The 18,545-nt window shown below is 43.7% G+C and overlaps 1 protein-coding gene across 4 annotated transcripts in view; it reads right to left on the reverse strand.

Moving 5' to 3' along the window:
- Positions 1-18,545, reverse strand: part of ZNF609 (zinc finger protein 609) — a 184,903-nt gene that overhangs the window by 6,602 nt on the left and 159,756 nt on the right. For 3 of the 4 annotated variants that reach the window (XM_074327575.1, XM_074327572.1, XM_074327573.1), the window contains 6 exons: positions 7,357-7,444; positions 3,908-6,245; positions 2,718-3,084; positions 1,106-1,281; positions 658-874; positions 103-181 (listed from right to left, as the gene is read on the reverse strand). In XM_074327575.1, coding sequence (XP_074183676.1) covers positions 108-181; positions 658-874; positions 1,106-1,281; positions 2,718-3,084; positions 3,908-6,245; positions 7,357-7,444 — 3,260 coding nt within the window. In that variant the 3' untranslated portion in view covers positions 103-107. The remainder of the gene's footprint in view (positions 1-102; positions 182-657; positions 875-1,105; positions 1,282-2,717; positions 3,085-3,907; positions 6,246-7,356; positions 7,445-18,545) is intronic. The other variant, XM_074327574.1, reaches the window with a different exon arrangement.

An 18,545-nucleotide genomic window follows, 5' to 3' on the forward strand; every position in this document is an offset into this window, starting at 1 on the left:
ACCCCTGACAGCCATCCCTCACCTAGGCTCCCCAGGGATTTTGTGATCCGGGTATCAACTACCCTTGCCCTATGTGTTGCACCAAATTAAAAAGTTACTTACCGGTCTCACCTCCGGGGGGGTGGGTAGAGTGAGGGAGTTGAGCCCTGCTGGCTGGCAACAATGGCTGTAGAAGAAAGCCCTGAGTGAGAAGGAGGACATGTCAGTGTAGCACTCCCAGAACCCTGCGATTTAAGCACTTTCTTTTTACCAGCTGGGTGGGTACTGGAAGGAGTTTCTCCGTGAATTCCTCACTCCACTTAGTTTTGGGGTGCTGACAGAAAAAACATCTGGTACTTGGCCTGATGTAGTTGCTGGGGATAGATAGTAAGGCTCTATTTTTTCAGCTGCTTGTTTCTCTTTGGCTGTGGGAACACCTGTTCCTTATTCTTCTGAATATCAAAGCCAATTTTCTAGAAGAGTTTGAGAGTCCCCAAGCTCCAAGGGAGGAAATAAATGTCATTTGCTTTAATGGTCTGCAGGAGGCTAGGCTTCTGACAGAGTAGAAACTAAAAAAAAAAAAAAAAAAAAAATCTTGCCCGGGATGAGTGGGGTCTCGCTTTGTGGGCGATGCTCGTGGGGTGGTTAAAAGGGCAGGTGGTGGGAAAGGAGGCTTACCTGCTGCATAGGGTAAGTTGTACTGTGCCGGGAGCAAGGAGTACCCCAAGTGGTGGTGGTGGTGGTGTGTGGACATCAGGCGCTGGGAAGGGGATGTGCGGGGCCGGTCTACACTCCTGTCACCGCCTCCTGCTCCCCCAACGCTGCTACAGCTGCCACCACCCCCAACTACCCCACAGCCTCCCCGATCTCTCTCCTGAGAAGTTTTATCACTTATCTGAAAAGGAAAGCAGACACAAAAGTACGATTATGAGACACACAAGACAGCAAGATGTCCAGAGCCCGCATCATGTCTCCTTCAACATGCAGGACCCCCAAGAATCCACTGGGATGTGGAGGAGCAGCCACACGCACTGCGGTTAGGGCCGGACGTGCCCACCTTCTCCCAGACCCCGACGCGGACCCTCTGGGTCTTTGCTCCTAGTCAGTATCATGGCCCTTCCCTTACCGTGGGAGACTTGCTCTTGTAGTGACTGGCGTGCTGCTGCAAGATGTCCAGGGCTTTGGACTCGGAGCTGGACTTACAGCTGACGCTGGGGCTGGCTCGGGCCTTGTCGGCATCTTCGCCCCCTGAGACCTTGCTGCCGTATGGGGAGAAAGAGTAGCTGGAAGGTAGGTAGGAACCTGGGGAGGAAGAAATAACGCAGTCAAGGAGATGGGAGAGGTAGAGAAAGTCTGCTTTAGTGAGCTTGGCGAGGTGGCATCAGCTTCCCTAGGCACAGGCTGAGATGTTTTCCACCATGCTGTCTTCGGGCTGAGACTCTTAGTCTGTCCTTCTTTACTGAGCTCTAGGGCAAAACTAGCTCAGGGACATTAGGAACATGGCCCTCGGTTTTTGGGGAATCAACTTCCCTAGAGCCCCAGTCTTGGACATTCATCTTGCACAGGTGACATGATAAAGTGGAGAGATCAGAGGATCTGGAGGCAGATGGCCTTGGGCTCAAATACCCACATCTGAGATTTACCAGCTGGGTGGCCTGGAGCAAATTAACCACAGTTTTGAGCTTCAGTTTCTTCGCCATCAAAAGAGCTCAATACTTATTTCATAGGGTGACGGGGAAGACTGAATAAGATAACGTATATAAATCCTCTAGTACAGTGCCTGGCCCAGAGCAGGCACGCATCAAATGGAACTATTATTTTTACATAGACGAATTAGGGGTAACAGGAGAAAGAAATACTACAGGGTGAAGCAATCTTCTATCTGCTTGAAAAGCTTACTTGTCCTATTTAGACGACGCATTATAATGTTACGACAGAATCTCAAGACTATTTAGACTGCTCTCCTGTAGGGAGGTGGGAGCTTTAAGGAGTGGAAGTTCTCTTTTACCCCACAGGTACCCCACAATGGCTCTTTAGGCAACAGAAACCAGGGAGTAGAGCTGAATAAGAGCATTTTCTTCTAACAAGAAACACAAAACTCCTACTCTGTGCCCCTTTCCCCAAGAACTCATGGATGGCAGTGTGAAGAGCTTCTTTTTCCCAAGATGAACCTTTTGTAGCTGGACTTTCCCCAAATCTGACTTCAACCTACTTTTCCCAAATGCGAAGCCTTCCAACCGTACACAGTCTTGCAAACGAACACATGCATTACCCTGGTTTGAATGTTGTTTGTTCCACGTGTCTCTCCTGCTACAATTAAGTTGTAAGCTCCTTGAGGGGAGGCCACTAGTTTTCCCTCTTTCTTTTATATTCCACACAGCGTCAAGCACACTGAAAAATGTAGAATATGTATTTTAAAAAAATCCCAGCAGAGGGAAGACGGCAGTGGCAGAGAGGGAGTTTTACCTTTAGTGACCCAGGAAAAGAGACTGTAGAGGCAACCCTCTAGCTGGAGAGAGGGAGGCAGAGGTGGTCCCACAGACTGTAATTAGGGATCATTCAAGGAGCACGGGGTGAGAGAGGCCACTTCATAGAACGTCACACTCAAACAAGGGCTGTCATGTCAACTACCTGAGCCTCCATACACTTTAGGGAGGAGCAAGAAAACTCTGGTTTTGAAAGCTCTCCTTCCCCTCCTTTCCCGATCAATGGCACGCTGGCTGGAAGGAGTGCTGTACCTGGGTAGTTCTGCATCATGACAGCAGGCATGCCCCGGTAGCTGGGGTGGTTGGGGTCATAGGACTGGCTGTAGGAGTAGCCGTGCATGTAGGGGATGTAGGACTGGTGCTGGGTGAGGGGGGACGACACAGGCACGTGGACACTTGGTCGGGGCTCCTTGCTCCCAAGGCGGGATTCCTCAGACGTGGACAGCTTGCAGTCACTACTTGTGCTTTCCTTCCCGTCCTCCTTGGGGATCGAGTCCTTACTCCGACTCCTTTCCTCCTTCAATTTGCGGTCCCGTTCCTCTTTCCACCGCTCATCTTCTGACTTGATGTCTGAGTACTTGGCAGGGTAAACGTATGTCCACATCCGGGGCTCTGCTTCCTACAACAATCACAGAATGAGCAATCAGTGTTGTACAGATGAGAGAAATTTCAAGCCCAAAGTTCCAGGAGAAACACCAGAGCAGATCGTACCACACACCTGGGACAGAGTATGATCAGTGGCCTCTACTGACCTTTGTTTACAATGAACTCTAGTCCCTCTGCTTAAAAGCCCATCCCCTCCCTGCCTAAAAGGAAACAAGATGTGGGAGGAGAAAAGGGAAATCCATCAGTGAGTCTTCTCTAGGAGAGGAAGAAGCATTCTGGGGAAATGACTCCTTGAATAGAAGAGGCCGCTCCCTTTCCAAGGACGTTAAGGTGGCTTCACTTCTTTAGAGCAAGTTCAGGGGTAGAAGGTCTGGCTGTTTCTAAGTCTCTTGAACAGCGCAAGATGTTAGACCAAGTTCTTAGTTCTAACGCTACCTACAAAATCTTTCTGAAAGTAACTCAGTCTGAGTGGTGTACTTTTGGCCGAGTCTAAAAAAGGGAGGGATCACCACTAACTCGTTCCAGAGGAACCAAACACTGAAGGAAACACTGGACTAGGCCTCCAGTTCCGGCTCTGCTAGTGAAGTCTCAAGTAACCCTACACAGATCAAGCTATCTTACCTGGGACTCGCCTGTCAAATGGGAAACACACCTTTTACTGACGTAAAAGTGCTTTTTTAAAAACATTAAAATGATTCACAAAAGTAAAAATTCCCTAAAATGACAGATTTCTCCTGCTAATCTGTATTCTGTTGACCCCCGACATCAGGAAAACCCTGATTTGTGAGGAAGAGAGAAAGAATATCAAACAGTCTATTTCCTCCCAGAATAGTTACCTGTCGGTACCAAAGAATTGGATCCACCTCTGCCTGTCGGCCACATTCAGCACCAGTCTTGGCTTCAGAAGCCTCCTTGCCTAGGTGGCCGGCCTCACTCAGCTTCACTTTAAGTGCTTCTGGGGCCTGGCTGGGGAGTTTGGAAGAGTCATCTAACTTGGGAATGATGACTGATTTGGCAGGGTCAGCCCCTGGCTCCTTGGCCTTGCCAGGTCCTGACTTCACCAGGTCTGTCAGGCTGGGGGCCTTGGTGAGAGTGGGTGGAATTGACGGCTTTTGTTTCCATTCTTCCTTGAGAGCGGCTTCCCGCTCCTTCATGCCCAGCTCTGCCTTCTTGTCCAGGCCGCGCTGCTGCTCCAGGCTCTGCCGTTTCTGCTGCTCCTCATACTGCTGCCGGTAAGCTGTGTTCGTGCTCAGGAGGTGGGTGTGGTAACTCTGGTCGCTGTAGCCGTAGGGGGGTACATAGGCGTACTGGTTGTAGTAAAGGGACTGCATGTACATGTTGGGACGCTGCTGGATGACGGAGGGCTGCTGACTGGAATTGCTCAGCTCTGGCTTCTTTTCCTCACAGACATCGTTCTTCACTTTGCCCTCTATGCTCTCAGGCTCCTCATCCTTTTTTGTCTTCAGGGCCTGGCTCTCCACTCCTGCCTGGCTGCTGGGGTTCAGAGCCCCTGGGCTGGACTGTGCGTAACTTGGAGAGTAGTAACTCTCAAAGCCTTGGTAATACGGTGAGTCTTTGCTCTGTGGCTGAGGGGGGAAAAGAGTTTTCTTAGCACCTTCCTTAACCAACTGTTCGGGGTCCTTCGACTTGACACTGTCCACTTTGCCCTCCCCATCCTCCCCAGCATCGGAGATGTCCGAGTAGGCGGGGCTGTTGGTTTTGACCGAGCTGGCTTCAGCGCCATTCTGGGTCACTACATGTAAGGGAGTCATGGGCTGGGTAGGGGTAGTGCTGTCCAGGCGGCTACTGCCTCCAATGGAAGGGCTGGGGGCATTGTCCGTGAAGCTGTAAATCTTGTCAGCTTCGGCCTTGATGCTAGCCAGTCGGCTTTGGTGGGGGTCTGATGAGCCATTTAAGAGCCCCTCCATTTTCATCCCATCTCCGGATGATTCCCTGAACGGGCTTTTGCCTTCTTCTGCTCGACACACCTTCCCAGGAGTCAGAGGACTTTCAAGTTCCTTTGAAGACTCCTTCTTTTTTTTGTCTTTCTTTTTCTTGTCCTTGGCTGGAGTCAAGGCAGGGTTGACTGTGAAAGGCTCCCCCATCACAGTGGGCTTGGGCTGAATGGGCTTGAGCTGGGGGCTGTTGGGCATGGCTTGGACCACCGTGGTGGTCAGGCCCGAGGAGGAGCCGGGGCTGGCTGCTGTGAAGGTGGCTGTCTGGAAAGTGTAGATTTGCTGTGCGGGGATGGCAGGGGCAATGGGCCGGGCTGACTTTAAGCTCTTGGAAGAAATCTTTTCAGGTTTCAAACTAGAGGGTTTTTTACATTTTTCTTTTTCCATACACTTTCTTTCCAAAGAATCAAAGGCATCATTGCTTGTTTCATCCATTACTGAGGGTCCATCATCAGAGCCATCATTGGATAAGGCCCCGAGGTCTGTGTCCCCTTCCCCACTCAACTTTTTCTTACAGAGGCCTTTTGTGCTGAATTTGCTTGAAGGAGAAGGGCTATGAGGCTCTACGAGCCGAACTTTGGGGGTAGCTGAGCGGGCAGGGGACAAGGAACCTTTTTGTGAGACAGATGCACCATTGCAGCTCCCGAGGTCTGCATGGAGGGTAGGCTCCTCTCCGTACTCACTGTCTCCATCTGCTTCTGGTTTGCTGTCATCATCTGTATGGGCATGAGCTTGGTGGTACTTAAGTCCATTAATGTGCTTGTACTTTTTGTTGCAGTTTGGGTGGGGACAGTCAATCAAGACGGGGGAGGGACAATTTCTGTCTAGAATAGTGGGTTCCACCTTCGTCCCAGGGAGGGGGCCAGTGGCTGAGCCCATGGAATTCGTACGGACACGCTTGCTCCCTTTGGAGTCCTCTGAGCTAGAATTAAGCTCCATGTCTGAAAGGGGTTTGTTTTTCCGCTTATTTGCTGAGGAAGGACTGGCCTTGACATCCTCAGAGGTGCTACTGGCAGGTGGGCGATGCTCTGAAGAATTCTGGCTGCCTCGACGGCCTTTGCTATTGGCTCCTGCTCGGGTTTTGCTACTGCTGCTGGTCCCTTTGCTGTCAGAGGCTGTGGCTGTCTCACTGACAGGTGTGTTACTGTTGGGACGAACGCGTTTGCCTCTCCCCCGACCGTTTCGCATTTCCAAGTCACTGGTGGGGGAGTCACAGAACCTTGGCAATAGACAAACACAACAGGATATTATTAAAAAGAGAACACATCTTCAAACCAGTTTAGCTGCAGTCTCCAGAAGAACTGTCCAGATGGTAACTATCATTTTCAATGAATATGATTTGTTAAAGGAACTTTTGAAAGCACGGGAACTGCATTAAGTGGTGAGTTCTAGTAGGCTGTCTGAGTACTAGCTGTAGATTATTCCCCAACATCTGGGTTCCTCAAACCCTGGCAAACTAGAAACTAACATGATGAATAAGCTGTAAGGTGCCATTCACTGAAATGTCAATCTTAAGATCAAATTGCAATTTGAAAAGGCCCTTATGAAATAGATCCCCATTGTCTAGTGAAGTTTATAAAACTGAAGTGTTCTTGGGTTTAAACTTCTAAGAGATAGCTACGATTAAAAAGTATCGCCAGGCTGGCCCGGTGGCTCAGGCGGTTGGAGCTCCATGCTCCTAATTCCGAAGGCTGCCAGTTTGATTCCCACATGGGCCAGTGGGCTCTCAACCACAAGGTTGCCAGTTCAACTACTCGAGTCCCGCAAGGGATGGTGGGCTGCGCCCCCTGCAACTGGCAGTGGCGACTGGACCTGGAGCTGAGCTGTGCCCTCCACAACTAAGACTGAAAGGACAACAACTTGACTTGGGGAAAAAAAAAAAAAGTCCTGGAAGTACACACTGTACCCCAATAAAGTCCTGTTCCCCTTCCCCAATAAAAAAATCTTAAAAAAAAAAATTAGTACTCATAGCAAAATATGTATCTGTTTAAAAAAAAAAGTATTGCCAATGAATGCGTGTTCACCCATCGTTAGACTCTATGGCCTCGGTCTCATGGTGATTACAGGTACTACCCGTTGGAATTCAAATTTCAGACAAAAGCTTAAATAGGACCTTCTCCCCATTCCTACCCAACCCATGAACACCTAATTCATTTCTTCTTCTTGACTGTCAGATGAATGTAGTGCTTTTCCTTGTCTCTATACCACAATGTCCTTTAAAAGCTGGGTGTCTTTTAAAAGCTAACCAACTCTAGCTGGATGAAGGTACAAGCCATCCCTGATTAGGGTGGTTCAGACTAACATAAACTAAAAAGCTGAAGAGTGCTTACCTGGGCGGTGCCCAATCATGCCGTGTGCAGTCAAGAAGGGTACCTACGTATGTCTTGTTCCTCCATGTTACATTCACCACCAACATTCCTGGAAGACAAGAAGACTCAGATATAGATGAGAGAAGCCCTTTTGGCCACTGAGAAATATACTTCCCATTTGAGTAGCATTCTGGCTCCCGTAGTAGGGTTTAGGGAGTACGCTGGGTCCCAATGAGACAACAGAATTACGCTAATAGTTCTATGGGAACTGCCGTTAGGATGGGCAATAGTTGCAAAGGTTTCATGGTCCAGTTAAGGCACATTTTCATTAAATAAATAAATAAATAAATTCAAACATACTGAAAAAATACAAAGAAACACCTACCAAAAACCCATGTACCCACCACCCAGTTCAATGATTTATAAGATTTGTGCCAATTATGGATCCTGTGTTTGGTGTCAACTCTAAGAATTCTTTGCCCATTGAAGATTATCTTCTAGATTTTTTTCCTAAGTTTTCCAGTTTTCTGTTTGTCCTTGATCCATTTTGAGTCAATTTTTGTATGAGATTCTTTTTTCTGGCCTATGATGACCAGTTGTTTCAATGCCACTTGTTGAAAAGGCTTTCATCTCAAGAATTGCTTTTGCACCTTTATCAAAATCAGCTGGGTGCATTTGTGTATCTATTTCTGGGTTCTCGGTTCTGTTCCATGGTTGATTACTATGGCTATTAATAAGTCTTGAAATCAGGGAGCCTTATTCCTCCCACTTTCTTCTTCTTTTTCAAAACTGTTTTACCTGTTTTAGTTCCTTTGGCCTTTTCATAAAAATTTTAGAATAATCTTATCTCTATCTACAAAATACCTTGTTGGAATTTTGACAGGAATGGCATTAAACCTATGTATCCATTTGGAAAAAAACTTGACATCTTTACTATGGGCTTCCCGTTTGTTTAGAGCTTTGATTTCTTCCATCAGCACTGTGCAGTTCCAGCATACAAATCTTGTAAATAGTTTGCTAAATTTACAGCTAAGTATTTCATTTTTTTGAGCTATTGTAAATGGTACTGTATTTTTAATTTCAGTGTCCATGTGTTCATAGCTAGTATATTGTAGACATACAATTGATTTTTGTATATTTATCTTGTCTTCTATGATCTAGCTGAATTCATTAATTCTGGGAGGTTTTTTTTGCATATTCATTGGGATTTTCTATGTAGACAATCATGTACTGTGCAAGTAAGTACAGTTGTATTTCTTTTCTGAGCTGTATGCCTTTTAAATCCTTTTCTTGCCTTATTGCACTAGCTAGAACTTCCAGCACTATGCTGATTGACATCCTTGCTTTGTTCCTGCTCTTAGGGAGGAAACATTCAGTCTTTCATCATTAAGTATAATGTACAGCTCCATGTCAGGGATATATGAGGCAAAAATATAACCCAAGGAACTCACCACATGTCATTCCTCAGGTCCTGAGGTCCCTAGCTGGTCTGCCTTCTTTTGTCCACCTTTTACAGCCTTGTTATATTTGTTTTATATATATAATAGACAGGGTTTTTAGTTGTATTTGGTGGGAGAAGTAGGGAAAGGTATGTATATTTCACCCTCAACAAAGTGGAAGTCCTGGTTAATTTTATTGGTTACTTTTCTTAGTATTAGATTCCTATTATATAAAATTTTGATTTGCAGGCTTTTTTTTGAGCAGGTTTTTTTTGAGTGGGATGCTTTTGTTACTAATTTTCCCTTCTCTGTTCCATAGTTTTAAAATTTCTTCCATCTAGTACCTTAAGGACCTAGTCTGAACAGGTCTTCTAATGGCCTGTGCCGTTAGAAGAAATGTAGGATATCATAGTTCTCATCATTGAACCAGAAGGCAGTGTGACATACTTCTTCACAACTCCTTAGGCTTCCCTCCTTCCCTATTCAATTAACTCTATTCCCCCCCGCCCCCCCTTCTTCCGCCTCCCTGCCTCCTCCTTCCCCTCCAGTTCAAGCCATTGTTTCTCAGTCTAGTAGTGTAGGACACAGCTCCCTGGCCCATGCTGGTGTTATGAGCCTTGCACTCCCCCAGGCTGAGGCAGCGACCAACCGCTCACAGCACCTCTCGCTGGCTACTCATGACTGTTGTTCACAATCTTAGCTGTAGAGGGCGCAGCTCACTGGCCCATGTGGGAATCGAACCAGTGACCTGGCGTTAGGATCATGATGCTCCACCTGAGCCACTGGGCCGGTCCTCAATTAACTTTTTAAAGCCTCTTATTATGAGTCTGGTTGAGGGTTGGCATCTCACTCCCCTGACTTCAAGTTCTATCTCTAATTACTGCTCAGGAATTCATTTCTCAGGCACCATTCTGTTCCCAGATCTGGAGGCCAGCTGGCCCACAGCTTCAGCATCTTTTCTATTTTTGGTCCACGTAGATGGTTATTTTGTTTTTGAGCCTAAATATGTTCTTTGATTTTCACTTTATATATTTTACTTCTTGCTATGTGTTTGGAAGAGGAAATGTGTCAAAAGTTCGAACACAGTAGGTCATTTTGTTCAGAAGTCCCAAGGCACATTTTCTTTCTTTTTTGTTCTCAATTGCTCAGAAAACCAAGGCACATTTGCTACGTAATGTATCTAGAGAATAAGTCTGGGGAATCTAGAATTAGCCTTTTGTTTGTGTTGGTCATAAACTAATAAAATACTCTTTGATTCAGCACTCTACTCCCTACATTTACTACAGATACTCCCAGGGCCTATCTGTAGTAACTCACCTACATTCATTTTCTTTTATGTAGAATGTTGTCTAAAGATCACCGGACTTGGAGTTAAAATACCTTAGTCCAAATCCTCGCTCTGTTACAGTGTAACCTTGGACAGGTCACTTAACCTCTATGAATCTCAAATTTTTAGTCAATGCTACAGGACTAAAACCGAAATAAATGATAAGATTATTAAATTAGATAATTTGCCCATAGTAGGCTTTCAGTACATCAGTACAAAGTGCCTAGACAAAACCATGGAATATCAGGACTGGAACCCTGAACTCTTGGGCATTCCTTTAAGTAAGACCTTATTTAATTAGCCTTTGTTCTCTTTGGAGTCAGATTTTAGGATGTTCTATCATAAAACTAGATCAGACAAGGGAACTGGGAAAATAAAAAAGGATTATCCTTCCAGAAAGTCTCAATCTAATGAAATTAGGGCAGGAAAAAATTTTGGTTTGGGCAATTGGATCCTAATTCAAACATTCATTGAACATCTATTACGTGCTAGGTGTTTTCATGATCTTACTGAATAGTCCACAGCCTTAAACCACTTTTTGAAAAAGTCAGGCCACAAAGAGAAAGCATAGTCCTTACAACAGCACTGTCTTATTGGGGTTGTGAAAACTACCTTCCAAAGTTGAAAATGAAAGCCCAGAAGTTAAATACTTTACCAAAAGTCTCATTTATTAGTGGTCAGATCTTTAAGACGTCACTCAGCTATCTTTAGTGGCTTCTGATTCTTTTTACACAATTTCTTTAAGATGTCCCTTTATCTTAAGGATTTACCAAAAAACCCTCAGAAACACACATACAAGATTGCCGGGAGGGAAGGCGGTGTCCATCCAGAGGAAAAAAGGATTCTTATCCTTTCTAGGGTCCTGGCATCTTAAGGAAAATGGAAAACCTCCTAAAAAAGCAATTAGGCTAAATTTTCTCTGGCTATTAACAAAGTGAATTCAAATGGATGTCTCCTTCCAGGGATGGGCTGCTCTGATTACTGCATAATCAATTTGAACAGAACAGAGTCCATTTACTTCTACACAAGGTAAGACTGAGAGATAGGCACCTCATTAATAAGGGTAGATGAGCAAAGCAGTACATAGAGAGCAGGCATACAATTGGAAGATGAATGACTGTTAGTCCTACTCTTGAAACAGCTGGGCAGGAACACGTATTTATGAATCTGTCTTCTTCCTCTGCTATAATCTGCAAACCTTAGGAATAATGAATGAGCTGAAAACAAGACAGGTCAGATAGAGTGCTGGAAGTGGGAGAGGGGAAGAGGAAAAATTCTGTATGGAAAAACAAAATGAAGGCTTGTTTAAATGTCAAAGCAAACACATTTTTCTGAAGTGTAACTCTCTCCCTACAAGGTTCTGAGTTGAGACAGCTGGGAGAATACGAGGACAGGAAAGAAAAAGCGGAAAAAAACACTTAACAGACCTAGTTTCTCCATTAGGGGCTAACTTTAGGGCAGCAAGTAGGCTGAAGAGAAAGAAAAATTGGTTTTCATTTTAGAAAGCTTCCTATTTTGAATAAGTGTTCACAAAATACGGAAAGACTTGGCTGGTTTGAAGATAATGGTAACAATAATGCTAAAAATAGCAGTACTAAATAGTGCTTTGTGTTTCTCTAGGTGGTTTCGTATTTATCAAGGGTCTCACAGACATAATCTCATTAAACGCTGAGTTGTAGAGTGCTCTCCTTCTTAAAGGGGAGCAACACTGGAACAACATAAAGGAGAAATTACTTAGGTATAAGGCATCGGTCAAGTTCTCCCAGGTCTCAGGAAACGTGCAATGCTGAGACAAAACCTACTCCCAAAGCTGCCCTGCTTTGCTTCAGAGGACAATTCAAAAACCTCAAAACAGCTGTGTGTTCAAGACTATCCAAGGCACAATAGTGGAAAGAATACATTCTGTTGGTAGGTACTTTCTCTCAGGGATCTGGTACCGTCATGCTCAGTGGACCACTCTCCATGGAACACTTCCTTCACTTGGTTTCCAGGACAGGGATACCACACTCTCCTGGTTTTCCTCTTATCTTTCTGGTCACTCCTCAGCATCTTCTGCTTCCTCATGTCTAACTGATGATTCGTGAATTTCTATCTCCAGCCCAAACCTTTGCCCTGAACTCCAGTTTCATGTATCTAATTTCAAATTTGACATTTCCATTTGATGTCTAAATAGAGACCTCAAACTTAACATGACCCAAACTGATCTCCTGATATCCACTCTCCTTCCCCTTGACATCCCCTCCCCCCAATTTTTACAACTGGCTAAGTTTTCCCTATTTCAGGTAATGGCATCTCCATCCTTTCAGGTCAAAAACTTTGGGAGTTTTACTTGACTCCTTTCTTACTCTCAAGCCCCACATTTGACAGTCAGCAAATCTTGTTGCTTCAACCTTCAAAATATATCCAGATTTTGACCGTATCTCACAATCTCCACTTCTCCAGCTCCAAGAACTCCTTAAATTATTGCAACAGCCTTCTAGCTTACTTCCATCCTTATCCCTCTCTGACCTACTCTCAACACAGGAGCCAGAGACAGCCTGTTAAACCCTCAATCATATCCTATAATTCCTCTGGCTCAAAACCTTCCAAAGGCTGCTTCCCATTTCACCCAGATGAAAGGCCTAAATTCTTGCCGTGACCTTAAAGAGCTCACATGCTGTTGACCTGTATTACCTCTCTGATTACTGTCACCTCCTACGGCTCTGCTCCTTATTCTGTTCTAGCACAGTGACCTACTTGTTCTTTGAACACAACAGGCATGCTCCCATCTCAGGGCCTTTGAACTTGCCATTCCATCTACTTGCAACATCCCCCCAAAGCCCCCACATTCTCAAAGCTTACTCTCCGTTGCTTCGTTCAAATCTCTTCTCAAAAGTCATCTCAGTGAGGCTAATTCTCACCCCCTCATTTATATAATCCCTAGTTCCCTTTCCTCCTTTTCCCCATCCATAGTATTTATCAGTATGTAACAAAGAAGAACTTTTATTTATTTATCTTGTTTATTGTCTGTTTGGTGCTATTAGAATGAAACTTTCTATGAAAGCAAGGATTTTTATCAGTTTTTTCCCCACTGCTGTATCTCTAACTACTAGAAACATGTTTGGCATATAGTAGGTGCTCAATAAACACTATATATGTTGAATGAATGAATGCTCCTTATTTCTCTCCAGAAACTCTGTTAAAGGAAATAAAAATTTAAAAGTAGTTCCATCCTTATACGTGAGTCTAAGGAGCCTTACTAGTGTTTGAAATGAATAATGGTTTATTTTGTGGGCTGAGTAAGCATCTCCTTCATCCAAATGAGTCAGTAACTAGCTGTATAATTCTGGGCAAGCTACTTTATCTTCCTGGGTTTCAATTTCCTCATTTGTAAAACGAGAGGGTTGGAATAGATGGATAACCTTCAAGCCTCCTTCCAACTCTAAAATTCTGGGATTCTATGAAAGGCTATGACACTTAAAAGTATAAATGATAAAATGCCATTTCCCATGGAGTTTTAACAATGATCAAAAACTTAAGCTGAAGAAAATACAAGGCATGAAGTATAAGGCATGTCATTTCAGACATTATTTACCTGGTAGAAAAAAACTTCATCCGTGTGGGAGTATAAATTGGTAAAAGCACCCTGGAAAACTATTTTATTTCTACCAAAACTTAGGTATTTCTAAGCAGACCTTCTAATACTAAACATACACCTATCCTATAACCCAGCAATTCTTAGAAATAAGAGCTTATATCCAACAAGAGGCATTAAAGAACGTTCATACATAGTTGCTTCACTCCTAGTAGCCCCAAACTGGAAACAATTCAAATGTCAATAAAAAGCAGAATGGATAAATTGTGGTATAATCATAATGTAATACTATACAGTACTGAAGAATGAACTACTGTTACACGCTAAAGCATGGATGACTCTCACAGGCATAATGTTAAGTGAAAAAAGCCAGACAAAAGAGTACATACTAGGTGATCACATTTTAAGATAGAAAAACTCATCTATGATGATAAAAATCAGAATGGTGATTACCTTTTGGGGTGGTATTGACGGGAGAGAGCATGAGAGAACCTTCCAGGGGTACTGGTAACATTCTAATTTTGGATATAGGTAGTGGTGACACAGCTATACACATATGTAAAAATTCATCAAACCATGTACTTAATATTTGTGCATTTTATTTATGTTATACACCAATAAAATATTAAAGTGATCTGCAGCAGGCAGGGGGTTCTCGCTCAGTAGCAGTTGACTCCAAGAGTTACAAACTCTCTGGAATACAGAGACCGACTCAATCAGTTAAGTTCCACAGAGAAAGTCCATCTCCCTTGAGATTAATCAACAAAGAATTACTGGGCATCAACATGTGCCAGGGGATTACGTTGGGCACAAAGTGTAAAAAATGTATATAATGCTTTATTTATTGACAACACTGTTCCTCATGTTTCTTCCAGCCTGTTTTAATAAATAAGCTTGGGATAGTTAACTTGTGAAATCTCTAAAGTTTTCTACTGTTACTACCATGTTTCCCTGAAAATAAGACCTAACTGCACCATCAGCTCTAATGCGTCTTTTGGAGCAAAAATTAATGTAAGACCCGGGCTTATTTTAATATAAGATCGGATATGATATAATACTGGGTATAATATAATATAATACTGGGCCTTATATTAATTTTTGCTCCAAAAGATGCATTAGAGCTGATGGTCCGGCTGGGTCTTATTTTTGGGGAAACACGGTATTGCTGGTGGGTGTTTAAAATTGGTTCAACCTGTGTATAAAAGTGGTTCAACCTTTGATGGCAATCTGGCACTATCTTTCAAAAAGCAAATTCTTTGATCCAACAAATATGCTTGTAAGCATTTACCCATAAATATTCTCAGTGTAAAAACTAAAGTGTTTGCTGCAACACTGTTTAATAACAAAAGATGGGAAACAAACTAAATGTCCTTCAATGAGGGACCCATTAAATATATTTTTGTACATTCACACAATGAAACACTATGCAGCTGTGAAAACAAATGAACTATAAATAAACTATTAATGGAACAAGTACTTAGATATACAGGTGAGTAAAAAACAAAGCAAGGTACAGAACAATAACTATAGTATGCTACTATCTGTATAAAAAATAAGTGCATGAATCTGTATTTATAAGTGTATAGAATGACTCCGGAAGGATAAATAAACTAGGAATAGTGGTCATTCCCAGAGAGGTAAACCGGGTGGCTGCGATGCAGGTGAAGAAAACTTGTTTTCATTCTATACTCATTTTACCACTGAATTTTGCACCATACGCATGTCTTACTTACTCAAAAAACAAAGGCAGAAATAGTTATTAATTTTGGTAGGAATATTTAAAAAAAACTTAAAAAACATTCCTTTTAGGAAAGAATGCTGGCACTACTGACCACTACTGAACTTGAAAAGGGCATTCAAGTGGCAGAATAGATACCATCTCCAAAACCCTGTCTTATTTCTTTAAATCGGCAACTTCTCTATGCAATTAAGAGTATCAGAGTGATTGTGGCAGTTTTTAACTATGTCCACAGATTCTTTGATATTCCTCCCTTCAAAAAGGTAGGTTCTAATTCCCCTCACCTTGAGTGTGGGTTGCACTTAGCAACATGCTTCTAATTAAACCCAATGTGGTGGAAGTGATGTGCATGGCTTCTCAGGCTAAGTGATGAAGGCCGTGTGGGTTCCTCCTTGCTTTTGCTTTTCTTGGGGAAGTCAGCCGCTGTGTTGTGAGGACTCTAGCAGCACACCCTAGGGAGCCTCCGGTCCACGGGGCTAGAAACGGAGCCTCCTGCTAACGGCCATGTGACTGAGCTAACTTGGAAGTGGATCCTTCAGCCTCAAATAAGCTTCCAGACAATGGCCGCCGCAACTGACATCTTGACTGTAACCTCATGAGAGACCTCGAGACACAACCAGCCACCTAAGCCACTCCAGAATTCCTGACCCACAGAAACTATGTGACATAATAAATACTGTTTTTAAACTGCTATGTTTTGGGGGTAATTTGTTAACCTGGAGCCCTGTCTTATCCTGAGAAGACAAATAGTTAATTTAACTTATTCCTTCCTGGAACAAGTAAGTACCGAGCTTCTACTATTTGCCAGACATTGTGCTAAGTAGTGAAGTTACAAAAAACAGCTAAGAATATATGAAGGTCTATCCATTCCTGGGCTGGGAGCAAATATTTATTAAGAATCTACTTTGTGGAATTCTCTGGACTAGGCACTGGAGAACAAAGATAAATATGGCCAGCTGCCTGCTCTCAACATAAGGGACTGAAAAACTGGAAGGCTAGGGGGAAGATGTCATGTGTGACTGAATACTCCAGTAACTAAGTTTTTAAATAGAAACATCAGCATTTGCCTCCATGCTGCTTTTGAATCTTGTTTCAATCCCAGTTGATGCTGACAACTACTCCCTGGAAAGGGCAGGTTGGCATGCACATATGCTGGCTTGTATTCATTCATTCATCCATCCATCATTCATTCATTCAACAAATGAACACCTACTCTGGGCCAGACACGGTTCTAAAGTGATGGAATTCAGCAATGCACAAAAACGGACAGTCCCTGCTCTTACACAACTTATATTCAAGTGATAGAAGACAGACAATAAATAAACGAACAAATAAATATATTAGGGAATGGTAAGCCCGATGGAGAAAAATAAAGCAAGAGCAGAGGAAGAGAGGATGTGAGGGGTGGGGATACAGCTATTTTGTAAAAGACAGTCAAGAATAGCCTTATGAGAAGGTAACATTCAGAGAACGTGACAAGCAGAGAAACCTGAGAGAGGTGAGAGTAGCCATGTGGAAATGAAGAGGACGGACATTTTAGGCAGAGGAAACAGCAGGTACAAAGGTCCTGTAGTGGGAATGTGCTTGGCAGGTTCTGAGGAACAACAAAGCGAGAGAGGAACAGTGGAGTAAGTGAGGGGAAGAGATGAGGTCAGAGACCAGGGCGGGCCAGAGTGTGCAGACCGGGGCTGACGGGCTTCTAATCTGAGGGACACGAAGTAAACATTTCAGGCTTTGCAGGCCGCACAGTCTCTGTGGCAACTTTCCAACTCTTACAGCACAAGAAGAGTCACAGACAATATGTAAACAAATGGGAATAGCTGTGTTTCAATAAAATTACAAAAACAGGTACAAGATTGGATTTGGCACAAGGGCTGTGGTTTGCAGACCCCTGATATAGGTCATCGAACTACTTGCAGGACAAATGATGGAGACCGGAGGGGAACAGTTTATGCCCAGGCTCTGGCCTCAGAAAGCATTCTCACTAAAACAAAGCTATAATGAGAACCAACTGAAATACTTCCATTAATATTAGGCACGCAGGGCCGGCCCGGTGGCTCAGGCGGTTAGAGCTCCGTGCTCCTAACTCCGAAGGCTGCCGGTTCGATTCCCACATGGGCCAGTGGGCTCTCAACCACAAGGTTGCCAGTTCAATTCCTCGAGTCCCGCAAGGGATGGTGGGCTCTGCCCCCTGCAACTAAGATTGAACACGGCACCTTGAGCTGAGCTGCCTCCCGGATGGCTCAGTTGGTTGGAGCCTGTCCTCTTAACCACAAGGTTGCCGGTTCGACTCCTGCAAGGGATGGTGGGCTGTGCCCCCTGCAACTAAAATTGAACACGGCACCTTGAGCTGAGCTGCCGCTGAGCTCCCGGATGGCTCAGTTGGTTGGAGCCTGTCCTCTCAACCACAAGGTTGCCGGTTCGACTCCCGCAAGGGATGGTGGGCTGTGCCCCCTGCAACTAGCAACGGCAACTGGACCTGGAGCTGAGCTGCGCCCTCCACAACTAAGACTGAAAGAACAACAACTTGAAGCTGAACAGAACCCCCCACAACTAAGATTGAAAGGACAACAATTTGACCATTGTTCCCCAATAAAGTCCTGTTAAAAAAAAAAAAAAAAAAAAAAATATTAGGCACGCAAAAGTTGTCTGACAGATAAAATGAAAAAAAAAAAAAAAAAAAAAGCAGCTTGTCTGGGACCAAAAATAACAGTTATTTTACTGTTTCTACAGAAAAATGTTTTGAGTTCCAAAACCTTTTTTGAAAACTAAATTAACTTTGAAACACAAGCCATTCATAAGTTGAGGACTGTCCATATAAAGAGGATATTTTAATCCTTTCCTTGATAACTCAGGGACATTATTCTAGATATGATTACCCTGTGGTATTGTAAGTAATATTTCTTCAAAGGTTACTGAGGAGCTACGGGTTAATGGCCCTCTATTAATGGTGCCCAAATTGATCTGCTGAATTTTCGTGTTTTGCTTTTCAGTCTCCTCTCACTTTTTCTTATTACTATGCCTATACCTTTTGCAGTAGTGGTCTTTCCCTTATTGCCAATCTCTGTATCATATCCAACTTCCTTCTTGTAATCGACTCTAGATGAGGAAATCACGGACTCAATACTAAAG

This window comes from Rhinolophus sinicus, linkage group LG03 (genome assembly GCF_036562045.2).
Source record: "Rhinolophus sinicus isolate RSC01 linkage group LG03, ASM3656204v1, whole genome shotgun sequence".
Taxonomy (NCBI): Eukaryota; Metazoa; Chordata; class Mammalia; order Chiroptera; family Rhinolophidae; genus Rhinolophus; species Rhinolophus sinicus.